Source organism: Cannabis sativa, chromosome 5 (assembly GCF_029168945.1).
Source record: "Cannabis sativa cultivar Pink pepper isolate KNU-18-1 chromosome 5, ASM2916894v1, whole genome shotgun sequence".
In the NCBI taxonomy this organism is placed as follows: Eukaryota; Viridiplantae; Streptophyta; class Magnoliopsida; order Rosales; family Cannabaceae; genus Cannabis; species Cannabis sativa.
Genome location: NC_083605.1, coordinates 1,691,685 through 1,709,588, shown reverse-complemented (window position 1 = coordinate 1,709,588; position 17,904 = coordinate 1,691,685). Strand labels below are relative to the sequence as shown.

At 33.1% G+C, this 17,904-nt stretch overlaps 1 protein-coding gene and 1 pseudogene across 1 annotated transcript; both read right to left on the bottom strand.

Moving 5' to 3' along the window:
• Positions 1–203: 203 nt before the first annotated feature.
• LOC133037741 (uncharacterized) lies at positions 204–4,020 on the bottom strand. Its single transcript, XM_061115200.1, has 2 exons — positions 3,879–4,020; positions 204–995 (listed from the first exon to the last, which is right to left on the bottom strand). Exon 2 carries the CDS (start codon positions 903–905, stop codon positions 348–350), a length of 558 nt encoding a protein of 185 aa, XP_060971183.1. The 5' UTR covers positions 906–995; positions 3,879–4,020; the 3' UTR covers positions 204–347.
• Positions 3,610–16,593, bottom strand: LOC133038044 (uncharacterized; annotated as a pseudogene).
• Between the last annotated feature and the right edge of the window lie 1,311 nt (positions 16,594–17,904).

Genomic DNA, 17,904 nt, shown 5'->3' with positions numbered 1-17,904 from the left:
TTAACGATGACGTTATCAACATGCTACAATGGAAACGTGTATCTACGTTGTGAATTACTTAAGCGATATTTTCTAGGTTCGTAATTGTTTTTAGAATTTTTTGAGATTTAGTGATATCTAACAATAAACCACAATCTTTAGCACTGACTTAACTGACATACTGCGATGTCTGGTTCAATTCATTTAAAATATATTCGTTTTAAAGCATTTGGGTCATTGTCAACATAGAGTTATACAATTGGCAATATGGATCGACAATGTTGTTAACAATGTTAACAACATTTTTCAATGACCCTACGGAAACATGAAATGAAACTTTTAAGAAAGCATTGTCAACATAGAGTGACTTATGTAGCGACAAAAGTAATGAGTAAGACATCGTCATGTGACTGTGTATCACCAATGGCTGTGATAATGGTATTCGTTGGAAGAGACGAATGCTCACCATCATTGTGTTCCCAATCTTCTGGGTACACATCATCCTCCTGATCACAACGGTGGTCAATTTCAACATCAGACGATCTGTAATTTTCCGGCTGGGATGGTTGTGGCTGTGATGCCCCCTCCTTCAACAATGTCATCAAGTTTCCCAACTGAGCCATGAAGAACTCCTTCATTTCTTTCTGATTATCTAGAAGTAAACATCTCACATTAGTCTGGTTATTCAATAACTCTGCATGTGACATTATAATGGCAGACTGTTGCTTCTCAAGTCTATCCAACCTCTCCACCAGCGCTCTATACTCTGGTGTATTAGCGCTCAAAGCAGATGACTCGGCTAGTTCCGAAAGCAGCTGTGGTGGAATTATATTCGCCTTACCCACGGCCACGGCAATGGTCTTGGCTTGCGTTTCAAACATCGAATGTTGTGTACCATCATCATCCACCGTGTCATCGATGTCCATCCCAAAACAAAGAGAGGTTTTACCCTCATTAATGGACCTAAAATACTCATCCTCAGTAAGTTGGGGGCACAAACACTTCTTTACGACCAACTGCAAATAAAAAAGAGAAAAAATATATATTTAATGTCGCAAAACATCACTAAATTTTAATCGATAAATAATCGCTAAATGTCACAATTAATGTTGCTAAATCGAAGATTGTCACAAACATGTCGCTAAACAACTACAAACTGCATTTAAGTATGTCAATTCATTTTATGTCGCAAAACATATTAAATATTGTTGCTAGCATGTTAGTAAATAACTAAAAGTTGAATATAATGCATTTACCTATATTTCGTAAAATATATCATACTATTTCGCCAGTGCATCGCTAACTACTTATAAGTTGCATTGAAGGTTGCACACTCACATATATGTCACTAAAAATAATAAAAATAATAGCATATGTCACTAATTAATAATAAGCTACATTTAAGGTGGCACACTCACATATACTTCGCTAACATGTTGTAAGATTGTATGGATTTATCAGCTTTGAATTCAGGTTTAGAACTTTAGTTCTTGCAAAATTCTAGTGCGATAACCAAGTTATTTTTTATATTTCCTTAAATCTTGTGTTTCACGAGTGAACTAAATATATTGAAATTTATTGTTATTTTGTTCATGAAAAAATTCAATAAGGCTTGATCTCCACAAGATATATAAAATCTGGAGAACAATGAGGAGATATTTTTACAAAGGTTGTGAATGGGGTGTGGATTGACTATCTTTGTAACAAACAAGGCATGATTAACATTTATTCTTCAGCTTAAGGGAGAGAATGTTAGAATTTATTAGCTATATTAGACTATCTCCAATAAGAAATATAAAAATTATAAAATATTTAGCACAAAAAGTAATTTTGTGGTAAATTTACATCAAATTTTAGCATTGTACTTTAACATACAATTGCAAAACTTTAATGTAAAATTGGATATTTAATTAATAGTTTTATTAAAAAAAAAAAGTAATTTACAACTAAACTCACTTTGAAGTTTGGTATGGTTAAACCCCTAGAGTGAAAAATCGTTTTGCTTTGTACTCCGTATCTCCACAATAGACTACCACAGTATACGCAAGTGTACACGTGGCAAATTTTCATTGATCTACCTAATAATAATAATATAAATATTAAAAAAATAATTTAAAATATTTTAAAATTTAAAAATCATAAAAAAAAAATAATTATTTTAAATAATTTATTTTTTTCTTTTTCTTTTTCTTTTTTTCTTTCCTTTTTCTTCTTCCTTCTTCGTCAACCCATAAAATCTAGAAACCCAAAAATTTCTCCTCTTTCTCATGCTTCGGCCCCATAAACTCAAAAAATCCACCACAAGCTCCAACACCATAAACCCAAAAAATTCCCCTCCCGAGCTCCATCCTCCTCAATCTTTTTCGTTTTCTTTTTTTCTTTAATCTCAAAAAAAAAAAAAAAAAAAAAAAAAAAAAAATACTCATAAGAGCAAAACACCTATCATCTTCTTCTTCTTCTGTCTCAATTTCATAAATTCATTAGACCCAAAAGCCAAAGATTCTATTTTTATGAAACCCGATAAAAAAAACATTTGGAGAGAGAGATAGAGAGGAGAAGAAAGTGGTGGCTGAGACAATTCAAGAAGAGTTCCAAATCGTGGTGGTCCGTGGGCAGAGCTGATGCCCTAACATGCTCCGGCGAGACCCCAATCTGAGCTACAGGCTTCAGAACTCATCACTCTCAAACGTCGTAGACATTCCCATTCCATCCACGCTGACCATTGCTGGACTCAAAGCCAAATCGAAGCTGACTTCGACTCACCAAGCCAAGAGGAGACACTGTGGAAAGAGAAGAGAAGAGGAGGCTAATGGAGTTAGGGTCCAAGAAAAAGAAAGAGGAAGTAGAAAAGAGAAAGAAAAAAAAGAATTTAAATTTTTTTTATTTTATTTTTAAAATTTTAAAATATTTTAAATTATTTTGCCACGTGTACATTGTATACACCATGGCAGTTCACTTTGACACTTAACAAATCAAAATGAATGAAAGAAGTACAGATCAAAACGATTATGGATATTTGAGAGTTTAACAATAACTTTTTCAATCTAAGAATTTAACCGCAAATTACCCTTATAAAAATAAAAACTAATAATTTTATTATCAATTTTTTTATTAATTTAATATGTAAAACAATAAAAAAAAATATATAAATAATTTATAATTTAATGCATTAAATATACTAATAAAATAATACAAAATTTACATACATACTATTATAACACATGTTAAATAAACTATATTTAAACTTTTGACCACTTATTTGAATTTTTATTAGATATGCTTTTAATTGTATATTAGTTGTAAAAATTAAAGTTAATTGCATTCAGTTAGTTTCTTAATATAGTGTCTCTAATTTAATTAAATTCCTATTTACTCTCTAATTTTATGTATAAATAAATATACATTCACCATTTTCTAAAAATCTCAAGTTTTACCTCATGAAAATATCAAATCATATTATCACATGGGTAGGGAAAAGTAGTTTTCGAATCAAATATGTGATCAAATTTGTTTTAATTAGAAAAAGGAAACAAAAAAAACATTGATACAAAATAGAAACAGAAATTTAACAGCTAAACAAGTATACAACAAAACAAAAACAAACTGAAAATTGAATGCCAATAATCAAACTTAAAAAATAAATAAAAATATAAGAGAGGGATTGTTTAAATTATCAAATCTAGATTGAAGTGAATTTCCTCATGTATATTCACCGATCTATATAATGTTGCATAAAATGATAAATAAACTCTAGAGATTCAATGACAAAAATCATGAATATCATATCATGTAATTATAAGCAACAAAGTAACTTAATAAGAAGAAAAACTTGAGCAAAATTTAATATATATAGAAATCACAAGAACTCATTTTGGTTGGTCCTCACAGCAAATACTGACCTCAATTACCAGTTACCTTTGCCTTTTTTCTTCTTCTTTTCTTTGGTTTCTGTTCCGGAATAATACTAAGGCACTTGTTGTCATCGCCTGCAATTTTGTTGGGATTTGGAAGGCTTGTCAATCCATCTTCACCTATTGTCACCTCCAGATGTTGTTCTTTCTCCTGTGTTCGAAATCATTGCTGGTTCTCCAATATTCGGATTGGATGCAGGCGCTCCTTTTCAAGCCCTGCATCTATAGATACTGCTGTTTCTGTCTTTGGACTGGATGCAGACTCCTTTTCGCCGACATGGATAATATCACTTTGTTCACGTCCACTTTTACTCTTTCGTCTGCGTTTCCTAGTTTTACCATTATCGATGCCTTTGCTCTCAGCACCAGCAATTTCACCAAGGCCTGCATTGATAGATAATGTTTCTTCTCGTGTCTTAGGAGTGGAAGCAGCCTCTTTCTCGCCCAAATGGATAATATCACTTTCAAGTTTTCCATCTACAGTTGCACTTTCACCACACCCTGCATCTATAAACACTGCTGTTTCTGTCTTTGGAGTGGACGCAGGCTCCTTTTCGCCGACATGGATAGTATCACTTTGTTCACGTCCACTTTTACTCTTTCGTCTTCGTTTCCTAGTTTTACCATTATTGATGCCTTTGATCTCAGCACCAGCACTTTCACCAAGGCCTGCATCGATAGATAATGTTTCTTCTTGTGTCTTGGGAGTTGAAGCAGCCTCTTTTCGCCCAAATGGATAATATCACTTTTACATTGGCCATCTACAGTTGCACTTTCACCACACCCTGCATCTATAAACACTGCTTCTTCTGTCTTTGGTGTGGATGCAGGCTCCTTTTCGCCGACATGGATAATATCGCTTTGTCCACGTCCACTTTTACTCTTTCGTCTGCGTTTCTTAGTTTTACTATTATCGATGCCTTTGCTCTCAGCACCAGCACTTTCACCAAGGCCTGCATCGATAGACAATGTTTCTTCTTGTGTCTTAGGAGTTGAAGCAGCCTCTTTTTCGCCCAAATGGATAATATCACTTTTACATTTTCCATCTACAGTTGCATTTTCACCACACCCTGCATCTATAAACACTGCTGGTTCTGTCTTTGGAGTGGATGCAGGCTCCTTTGCGCCAGCATAGATAATATCGCTTTGTTCACGTCCACTTTTACTCTTTCGTCTGCGTTTCCTAGTTTTACTATTATCGATGCCTTTGCTGTCAACACCAGCACTTTCACCAAGGCCTGCATCTATAGATAATACTTCTTGTGTCTTAGGAGTTGAAGCAGCCTCTTTTTCGCCCAAATGGATAATATCACTTTCACGTTTTCCATCTACAGTTGCACTTTCACCACACCCCGCATCTATAAACACTGCTGTTTCTGTCTTTGGAGTGGATGCAGGCTCCTTTTCGCCAGCATGGATAATATCGCTTTGTTCACGTCCACTTTCATGTTTTCTTCTTCGTTTCCTTGTTTTACAATTGATGCCTTTGCTGTCAACACCGGCATCTACAGTTGCAGTTTCACCAAGGCTTGCTTCTATAGATAATGCTTCTTCTTGTGTCTTAGGAGTGGATGCAGCCTCTTTCTCGCCCACGTGGATGATATCACTTTTACATTTTGCATCTACAGTTGCACTTTCACCACAACTTGCATCTATAAACACTGCTTCTTGTGTCTTTGGAGTGGATGCAGGTTCCTTTTTGCCAACGTGGATAATATCATTCTGTTCACGTCCACTTTTACCAATGTTCACATCGACAATTGCACTTTCAACAAGGCCTGCATCTACAGATACTGCTTCTTGTGTCATTGGAATGGATGCAGGCCCCTTTTCACCCACATGCATATCCCCAAGTTCAGCCATTCGTTTCTCCTTTTGTCTGCGGGCCCGTTTCTCCTTTTGTCTGCGGGCCCTAGCTATAGTATTTATCTTTTTACGTTTCATAGTTTTACCATTGATGCTTTCGCCCTCAGCAGCAGCATGACTCCCATCAATAGTTTTACCATTAATGCTTTCGCCCTCAGCAGCAGCATGACTCACATCGACAATTGCACTTTCAACAAGGCCTGCATCTACAGATACTGCTTCTTGTGTCATTGGAATGGATGCAGGCCCCTTTTCACCCACATGCATATCCCCGAGTTCAGCCATTCGTTTCTCCTTTTGTCTGCGGGCCCGTTTCGCCTTTTGTCTGCGGGCCCTAGCTATACGTTTCATAGTTTTACCATTGATGCTTTCGCCCTCAGCAGCAGCATGACTCCCATCAATAGTTTTACCATTGATGCTTTTGCCCTCAGCAGCAGCATGACTCCCATCAGTAGTTTTAGCTCCATGAAGCTCTACATCTCCCTTGCTCTTTCGTTGCTTCTCAATTTCAAGATACCACTTCGTCACAAGTAGACGAGCTGAGTTTGAAAGACGAGAGCCAGAGATAGACATGTGAATAGGCCTGCAAAAGCTTATATTAGCCAAAGGAAACAAAACAAAAAACACATGCATGCAGTCATCATTTATTTCGAGAGTATTAAGTCAGTAAAGTCCCAAGCAAAAATAATCAGTCTACCCTCGAATAATCTGATTGATGTAAACAAATTCTTTGCATGAACTGACAATTACTCTCATATATATAAATTCCAACATCAAGCAAAACCTGCTCTATAAAAAGATAGCATTAGGACGTTCTCACCTTAGAGAATGCAATCGTCCAACAACAGAAGACTTCTCATGCCAAAGAAATGGTGTGGGTTTAACATGCCTCCTGAAGATAGACTGCATAAACATATCAACAAAAATCAGCTTGGCAAAAATTATATATTTGTGTGTTTTATACACATGAATATACAAACAAAGCCATAAAAATAGGGAGCAGCACTTTTCGAATCAAAAAGTTTCAACCATGTGGTCAGTGCAGCAAGTTTAGTCACTTTCTGGGACATGTGATTGGAAAGAAATAGCACAATTTTCAAAGAAAGACTAGAACCAGTAGGAAGAACTCGGGATAATATAAACTTTGGGTTGCTACTTGGTAGTAGGTACACAAAACTAATGGTTTTGAGGGACTATCTATACATAAATTTGGGTCACTTAAAAGGTGTGTTTGGTGCTCAAAACCATGTTTGTTATCCAACCACACAATTTAATTGGAAAAGCTGAGATGCCAGACATCAACAATGCCACAAACAATTTCTAGATTAAATCAAACAAACTAATGAAAACATTGTTTCACAAACACAGATAAATCATTGATAATGAAAGTTACTACCACTAATTTTTATTAAACTTTTAGAACTCTTTTCAACTCCTGCACAGAATTATGTTGCATTAAACTTCCAAGATTTAGAATATAACGGCTAGAAAAAACACAAACCATTGTACCTTTTTCGGATAATGAACTCCATTTGGTGCTCTAGGAATGTGAGCATGGAAGGCAGGAGAATTGTAGAACACGGACCTAGATAAACAGAAATAAAGATTCATCAAATATGATAGCAAAGATAATCATTTGAACAAGACCAGACAAGATGCGAAAATAGCATGCAACTTACAAGACTTTATTGTCAGCGATCATATCCATGCCATCAATTGGTGAATATATTTGCTCAGGCTGCACTGGTATATTAGAAACAAAAATGTAACCATTCATCCCATCACTGCATGATTAAGGAAATACAGCAAGGTTAGCGCCAAAATTGTGAAAAGCTGGCACGAAAGAATAGAGTTGCACTTCTCTAATACAAATACCTGGATTCTGGAACAATTTCCTGTTTGATTTGAGTATCGATCAAGCTCAAATGATCAACATTACTTCTATAGAAAGAAAGTATATTCATTGCTAAAGGATAAGTCACATGAACAAACAACACATCCATACCCAATTTGTTCCTTTGACGCTCCTCTTCCTACATACATAGATACCCAATGAGAAACCTAACAAGACAAAACCCATCAAATACTGGAAAAATAGTTCATTTGTATGGTTATAGTCATAACGGGTAAGCATTTAGGCACCCGATGACATTGATTAGTTCGTAAAGAAACGATAGGATTGCAGTTCAAAAGAATACCGTCAATTCATTTTCTACTCTGGCAATTTCTGAGAGAAGGATGGTTTCCTGATAAATGGAAGCTTGTAGATGGCCTGGATTCCAAGAAATACAAAGTCATCAAATTGTTAGCACAAACTTAATCTATAGAGTTGCCCTATATGATACTGAAATCAAACTAATATCTATTTTAATCAAACATAAAAAAAAAAAAATACATGATGATTGTAGAAATCAGTCTTTTTTTATTTTTAAACATAAGTAATATAAGCATAGTTGAAGAATTTGATCATGACAAAATACAAAATTTATCTTATACTCAGATGTAGATAATTCAGAATTGAACGTACTTGCCAAGAAAACCGTTTCCCATTCATATCCAGCTCAACATCTGCAGAAAAACTATTCATTTTAATGACAGAAAATTTAACATTAAATGGAAAACATAAAGCATAGTAAATTTTAGTGACCTGTTGGATAAAAAGCCAACAAAGGTGATGATGCATCAGTCATAAGCTTCCTATAAGACACCGGAAGAGCATGTGCACTGTACATGAACAAGAGAATAAATATCATATGACTAATATATGAGAGCAAAAATGCATAACGACGAATACAATCTTAAAAAATGAATGAAAAAGAAAGAGAGAAACCTTGCAGCAGGAAGTACGGCCATCAACTGATCAAATGGTTTAAAGGGTACCCCAAGTGTGAATTGAATCTTTAACTCATCAATACCAACAAAATCTGAAGCACATGGAGCATAGTGATAGGGATAGTACCTGTAGTTGGACATTAAAGAAGAAAACATGAAACGTGAATGTTGTGTTACTAAAAAGTATGAAACTTTGTGTGAAAAAAGATTTTTTGTTTCAAGGACTAAACATCAAAGCAGATATAATTTCCAAAAGTTTACTCATTACTCGTGACTGGATGACTAGCCCTTTGTAAGAAACACATGATACAAGACTTAAAAATAAGGAATGTGTAGAAAAGCTCACATACCATTGCCAGGAACAGACTCCTTCGTAATAATAATGCATGACCCAGCAAATCCCTTCCGTATATTTCAACACCTACATAAAATGAACCAGAAATTAAGAACTGGACTCACTACAAACAAATATAACACAGAGCAAAAGAATGTGTTCACATTATAAGGGTTTGTAGATATAAATTGAATACGGAATCATAATATCAAGACTTCATAGCAGAAAATCATTCTAACACAAACTACATCTGATATGTCACATCAAAAGTAGGAATTTATAGCCAACCCATATACATTTGTAGCTACAGAGCATAGATTTTTGCAGTATAGCCAAACCATTAAACGAAAACAGGAACTATGCCGAGCATAGATTCATAAGCTGCCAATATAGGTGGCACTTAGAAATAAATAGAGCATAACAAACTTCACTTACCAAATCGTTCCGAACATTCAGACGATCATTTTCAGTTTCAACCTTGAACTTTTCCAAGTAGTAGTTTTCCTTCCAATCATTTTCCCCAAAATTAATCTGTCAAAGAACCAAAAATTTTAAACTATGAGCACAAAACAGTTCAAACTAGTATACAATATAGTACCTTGAAGTGTGTCATGTATACACCTTTTTAACTTCAGTAGATGTGCTAACTGATGTTGTATTGTCTGGTGCTTGCTTCATCATAGCACTTGACTGGCTCAAATTAGATTTCATGACATTAAAAAATAACAATAATAAAATAAAATTGACCGTGGAAATATGTTACTGTTCAAACTCAAGCTCACAACATACTCACATTTACTGACTTTGAACCCAAAGATGTCTCTGTAACAGTTTTATTCTGTGAATAACGTTGATCACGGATAGCCCATTCATTTTCTACCTGAAGGATAAGCATATACAAATAAACCAAATAAGACAGCATAAAAGCATCGAACAACGGATCTACTAAGAGATATCTACAAATCAGTAACATAAAAACAAAGATTAACAAAAGCTCTAGTATTGATGCAGCAGGATGTTAGTAACAAAAGATCAATTTGATTTTCTTCTAATTAAGAAAAATATAAGATTAGCGAGCAAGTAAACCAGCTGACTACATATTGAAAAACAAATTACTAAAAGTAGTTTCGCATTAAAAACAATATGGAAAAACGCAATGGTCCTAAACGTGATTGGGTTACTCCATTTAGAACAAATTGTTTAAGATGGAATCCGATACACACTTGTGCACCAATTCAGTTCTTGAAAGAACTATGAAAAGGTAGTTTATTAATAAGAGCAAGAACAAATACAAAATCCCAAGTTATTCGAGAAACTTGGTAAACTCCCTGAGTAATATTTTACTCTGAATATTTCATACAAAATTCACACCCCTCTCACAAGACTAGCACTCTCTATTTATAAGCTAAACTAACAAAAAATCTTAACTAGCCAACCAAATTAGAAGACACAAACTTAGAAACGCTGAACACGGCCGCTAAAGATTTGACAACTCAACTTCCATAATTCTAATGAGTTGTACTTAGCGAGACTAACATTAAGGCCTAACAGAATCTCAATCCTTCTCTACAAAAGTCTATCCTTTCAAATTGTAATATGGTGTTAAAGACTTTAAGTTTTCTCATTTCTCCATCTTTGACCTCTATTTGGGACCTTCAAGCTGATGTTAGTCAATTTCTTTTATGGATTCTTCGATTTGTTTAAAACCGATTCGAATGATGTGTATACCCACAAGTTCCGTAATCCAGCCTTGTGGAATTTGAATACATACACAGATTTCTTATTGGGCTTTGATGGATTCTCTCAAATACCACTTTCAGTGATATTATGTTTAAATTCATTCACTAAGTCTACATTCTTGGTGCCAAACATAGGAGGGTCTATTAAAATAGTCCTATATTGAAATGTGCCATCAGCAATACTCGCTCTCTTCTCATAATCTCCCTCATGCCTCGATTGATGTTATCCATATTCTATATTATCCCATGAAGTTCAGTCATCGCATTAAGCTTTGGCAAGTGTCTTAGAGTCTTAATACTCCTGACTATATTTGGATCCATAATCTAATTTTGTACAACCCACAATAGATTCTCAAAATTAACTAAATTTAACATATATACATAGCACAAATAAATCATACTTACTTGGTAACAAGTTGATCATCGCAGATATGGTGTATATATCGTGTGAATTTGGAATCGATATAATTGTGGCTCTAATACCATTCACAATGCCCCCGCTTCAATCGTTACACAAGCTTGTGATGATTCTAAGACTGTTTAGGTATGGGACTACCCAGCTGAAACGAGCATTACACATCCGAGACGGGGAGTTACATGGTAAGAGTCACAATTATATCGACCCTAAATTCACACCATACACACCATTGTTACAAAGGATCATCTTGTTGCCAAGTAAGTATGACTTAGTTGTGTTATGTATTATACGTAAAATTTAGTTAATTTTGAGTATTAATTGTGGGTTATACAAAGTCAGCTTATGGATCTAAATATAGTTAGGATCATTAATGCTTTAAGATACTTATCAAAGTCTAATGAGAGAAATGAACTGCATGGGATAATAAAGAATATGGATAGCATCAATCAAGGCATAGGAGAGACTATGAAAAGAGAGCTAGTAATGCTAATAACACACGAAAATATTTAGTTATGTCCCACTCGCTCAAATCGAAGGAGGCAAAGACTCACTTAAATCAAAGTAAATAAATATGAATATTCGTATCTAGAATATTTGAAGTATGACACATTGATTAAGCGTTTCATCGATACTTTTCTACATTGGAATTGAAAATGAAAGAACAATGTGTTAGAACCATAAACTACCTTTCACTTGATGAAAAACATCATGACCCTTAAACTGCCATCCAAAGACACTAGCAAGCATTTATCTTGCTCTAAAAATTTTGATTACAAGCCAATTACAAGAGACACTTTAGAAGATGGGGTCTGACATAGAAGACCCTAACGAACCTAAACAGACGGTACAACCACCAACAAATCCTAAGCATGTGGAACAAAGGATCCATAAGAAAATCCGAATGAGGAATATATGTGTAACTTTATTTAATTTTCTTTCTCAAAAGTTGATTTTTACGTAAGAAGTTTAATGAGCCTCGTCAATTTAATTTCATTTAGTTAATTCTTTTGGAGTTAGAGTTTTATTGTAAGTATTTCTATTATATTTTTTTATCTTGAATGAATAAAAGATTAGATTATTTATTTATTTTAGTTTGTGATCTATTGCTTGAGTAATATATCACCATAAATTTTATTTAATCTATTTTAGTGTAAAGAACCTTCATTTTTTGTGTTAGAATAAATATTTCTCTATTTAACCTTCATTTTTCGTGTTAGAATAAATATTTCACTATAAAGGTTTAAATGGATTGATAAATACTACTTATGCCAGCAAAATGCATTTTCATTTCGGTAGCCCATCACTTGAAAACTCCAAAGTCAAGCATGTTTGATTTAGAGCACTCTTAAGATGGGTGACCTAGAAAGTTTTCCTAAGAATTGGAGCACTCTTAAGATGGGTGACCTCAGAAAGTTTTCCTAAGAAACGTGCAAGTGAGGATAAAGCATGCCGGAAATACTCGTGTTGGTTTATAGGGATTAGTCGACATTTTAGGAAGCACCCAAAGTAACGTACGTGTAACTATGGAACTACAAAACTCGAAGCACGAGCGTTACACAAGAGTCAATAACTCCTCTCCACACATTCATGATTCAATCAAACTAAAATAGAGTGAGATAACAAGTAAGCTTGTCCAAAAAACTTCCTCAAGCTCCAAGATAAAATAAAAACGATCAATGTTGATTGTAAAATACAATCATCACTCATGAAGAGAACAAAAAATTCATAGACATTGGACTCCAAGTGAGTGGACATTTAAAATTCAAATCTCTTATTTATTTCTCTTTTTCTTTTTTCTTATTTATTTATTTATTATTATTTTATTTTATTTTTTTTGGTTCAAACTCCATAAAACAAAGTGGACAAGATTATTAGAGCTAATTGTCATCGAATTTATTTATTTATTTGTCTATTTTGAAATGCAAATAAACGAGAAGTAAAGCAAAGGATCTTGACAACTATCAATACCTGGACACGTTTTTGCAAGATTAATCCTTCATAAGATCCCACCACTCCTAAAAAATGCTTCATCCTTTCCAAATTTACCTATAAATTTTTATAAAATAAACTATTAAATATATGTACTCGTGCAAAATCTATTAAGAATACAAACTTTACACATATCAAACAAAATCATAAGATCTGGCCACTTTAAGAACACAAATTCCTATCGATAAGAGATAGTAAAAGAAACGTTTAAATCATACTTCACCTCAAAAGAATTTGTCGTAACCACCCATTGTTACAAATTCCATTTTATAGATTGTCAAGTAATTCAATAGCCCCCCGAGAGCATGTGAAGCACCCAAATCAAGAACTATTATAACAAACAAATATTGGATAAAGTAAGGTGAAAAAGTAAAAGACAAAACCATGGATAAGACATACATACGTAACACTATAATATCTTAAATAGTTATTGTCCATGGAAAAATGTGTTGGAGAAGAAAATTCAAAAGAGAGACGTTATACAAACATGCATAAACTAACCAATGTGACAAATCAACAAAGGAATAATTAAAGATTCCATTTATTAGGTTCATGTAATTTTCAAAGCAAAAAAATTCATATGCAAAAAGGTTAAGAGATCATCATATAAGTTCTGAGTGACTGAAATTTTAAGACTCAAAGAAAAAGAACTTTGCCTCTTGTTTAAATCTCATTTTGTAAAATTTTAGAATTCAATGTATAAGAAGCTTATGAGGACAACCTCGTATATTTCCAACGTACGGAATGTGAGGTAGAAAGTCATTTCCCACAAACAAACACATCAAAACGAAATCATCAATTTGGCGCCTCCAAATCTCCTTTAACATCTCGGGGGATTTCCATAAGATATGCTAAATACTCCCCGAGGATCCAAATGTGAAGAAACCGTAACACAAAATGGCAAGAAAAGAATATATTAGAAGAAACACTATGGTGGCATTTGGTTGGGAGGAATGAAAACATAGAATGGAATAAAATTTTAAAATGCATAAAATAAATTGGAGCATAAAAAAATTATTAAATTTTTTCTTATCATGCATTGGAATGGTGTTTCATTCCATTTCAAAATGGAATTGTCATCCCATCAAAATGGTGGAAAGGTCATTCTATTGGAATAACATCTCAAACACTTTAATACGCAACTTAAAACAAAATAATGGAATGGAGATTGTTTTCTTTCTTCTTTCCATTCCATTTCATTACCTCCAACCAAACGCCACCTATATATTCTTATGGCCACAACACACACACGTATAATGTAAAAATCTTATATGAAGTATCAGATAACAAGATTGCTTTAGACACTTGAAGTTCAAAAGTGGTAATCAATAATGCAAAAAAATTATTGGCAAGGGACAGAAAATTACCTGAAATTTCTGGTTTGAGATATAGCTATCTAGATTCCCTTTTCAACAAGCCCGTACCGTTTCTCTTATTCATGTACTTTGGATTTTACAAATTTATCCTTCAAGTGACATCCTACATATACCAAATCTAAAATTAAACATAATAATAAAGGACAATGATAATGAGAAAACTACAGTAATGTTTTTTTTAGTTACTTTTGAAGAAAAATTCAACTTGCTCATCACAAACCTCTCTCAAGATAGAAAAATGGACCTCATGGGATGCTAGGAGCAAGCATGATAAGATCTGCATCCTATATCAAATTCAAATGTTAACATCATTAGATATCCCATATTGACTAAAATGGCTACGCTTCTAAATGAAAGGAATCATCAAATTACCAATCCATATAGACAATGCCTTGTATTTGGATCAAATCCAGGCAGGTTTCTTTGCAAAACGAATGTAAGACATTATCTTATGCTCCCTCGCCCGGTACACTGGCATCCGAAAGCATGACCTGCAAAACCATCATGTCAATAAGTTAGAATCCATATGCTATAAAGAAAGAGAGAATTGAATAAACAGGTAAATATCACTGACAGTTACCTTGATTCCCTGCCAGTTTGGATCCTCATTCATTCTCAAGTAAATGGTAATAGCGAAGGGCTGAAGACAACAATGCCATGAATTCTGTAGACCCAGGTGTGATGCAGACATTTGAATCAAGTTTACAAGAATCTTCTATTGACTGATTTTTAAGCTTCACTTTCCAAGCAGCCTGAAAGAAACATTATTAAAAACAGTTATGTTTGATACAGAGATTTTGTGTTTTTAATTCTATTTGTTCATGTAATCTATCTTTGATTGTGTTCCTAATAATGAATATTGGGTACCATAACAGATATCAATGGCAAGTTTCAGAGATCAAAGACAACAAAAACCCACCTCCTCAGCCGCATCCTTAGCAGTCCCTGGAATCGTCGCGACCTTTGTTGGTTCATCTTAGCTCGAGGAGCAACACCATCTACAGAAAAAATTAATCCAAAACACAAACTTTTCAAAACACATTTACAGTTTTTTTTAGCAGAATGTTTTGTGAAAAATAGTCATTATTAAATTTTTAATTATGAAAATAACTTTCTAAAAAAATACTATAAGCAAAAATAAAAACATATTTTGTTGCAAGAAGAACCAAAAATTACACTATATGGTCATACAACAAGCAAAAGTCCAAGTTTGGTACACCGTATAAAATCATATTATATTGTATAATATTATATTAAATTGTATGATATATCATACTTTTTAGGGTAAATAGCGGCATAAGTTACCAAAAGTTTAAATTTATAAACAGTATAAGTCCCATGTTTATTTTTTTTCAAAGCAACATAAGTACCTAATGCTTGTAAAACTATAATTTTTCTCCAATTTCATCAATACAAACTCTGTTTTGAATTTATTAAAAGAACATTTTAATACTATATGTTTCTGTCTAGACCCAATGATTTAGAATTTAAGCCTTATATATGTCATATTTAAGACAATAATTAATAAAAAACATTTTACAAATATTGAGCAGTAGATTTATACCACTTACAAATTTGAAATTTTGAGTAAGTATACTGCTATTTACCTTACTTTGTAGCACTATGTTTGGTATTGCATATACATATATAGATATATATACAATATTTTGATATAAATCAAAACTTAAAATAGTATTAATAAAATCTAATATGGCCTACCAAACGAAACAGGCAAAGAAAACCAAGATATTCCAAGCCAAACAAACAGACAGAGTTGAGTTTCACTCACCAATTGCAAAGGAAGAGTAGCTTTTTGGGTTTAGCAACAGATAAAAGCTTATCAATATACTTAAAAACCGCTTGAAAAACCTCATCGTAGGTCTTCGGAGCTGGCTGTGGAGAACAATACACAATGCTCAATCAATTATACAAACAATAATACATATATATATTGTAAGTACTCATATAAGGCAGCATACCAGTCTCCTTGAGGGTGAAAACAGGGGTGGATGATGCCATTCATGTCGAGGTAGAGATTGTCGAAGTCCAAGCCATTGATTGGGGCATCGATTACAGTGCGAGGGAACTTCTCCACTAACCATCTGTAAAACGAAGGTATTCCCATTGTTGTTGCTCTGAGATGAATGAACGAACCTCTTACGTCCTCTGAAGTAGGGTTTAACAAATACCTTTTGGTTTTGTAGAGTCTCCTGAGACCCATGCCCGGCCCAGGCCTCAGGCCCGGCCCAGCCCATTCTGTTTTGGGATTATTTCAAGAGATTTTTACACATACACAAGTTAAATTACATTCTATATTCTTTTTATATTATCCTCTTTTATTTTTACCATCTTTTTTTTAAAGTCTATTATTTTTACCTCTTTTTTTAAAATATTGTACCAATTTTGCCTTGGCTACTTCAAGATACTCTCCATGTGGACTCTTTTATGTTAGGGTATTTTGGGTACAATAAGCATATAAAAAGAGGTATGCTTTCAAATAAATATAAAAGTAGACAAGTAAATTCGATTAATCGATTAATAAAAAGTTTTCGTATTCGTGATTTTCAACTTACCTCTTATTTACACCGTACTGAAATTTCTTTTTATTTTTATGAGAAATGTGCAACTAAACGGACCTATTTCTAACTCTCTATAGATAAATTAATCGTTCTATTTTTTAAAATAATAAAGCAAATGTCATTTTTTATTTTTTAATACCTAAAATACCCTTCATTATATAAAAGGTATTATATGTTGTATTTCTTTAATAGAAATTATGAAAAATAAATAAATCAAAACATCTCTACTAACAAATTTTTGTCAACTATTTTTTTCATTATATAAAAGGTATTATATATTTTATTCTTTTACATTTTGTTGTTGTTGTTGTCTAATATGTTATTAAACCATATAATTAATTTTTTATTAATATATCGTATGATATTACACAAACAATATATCTTAAACCAATATACATATATCACAAACTTGAAACTAATATACTATTAAATAAATTGTTTTCCACAATATACAAGAGCATATTATTAAAAATTACGTATCACAATCATAAGCAGATATACCATAGTCAAAAATTAAATATACCGCCTAAAGCATAATGAAAAAAAAAATTATACAAAAAACTTAATTTTGAATATTCTACAAGTTTTTCTTTTTCTTGTTCCTTTCCTTCATGAAATACCAAATTGAACGTAAAATCAATATACCTGTCAACAAATATAACTATACCTCATACTTAAATTAATATTTAATAGTTTTTTTTTCTTTATATCCTTCACGATATATACATATCACATAATACAAAATAATATACCTGTAGACCAATATAAATATACCATAAACTTAAACTAATATACTATTAAAAACGATTTTTTTCCACGATATATAATAAGATATTATAAAACTATATTCGCAATCATAAAGCAGTAAATACTATGCTGAA

Coding starts and splice junctions, on each gene's coding strand:
- LOC133037741 (XM_061115200.1), bottom strand. CDS start 905: ATGGACATCGATGACACGGTGGATGATGATGGTACACAACATTCGATG.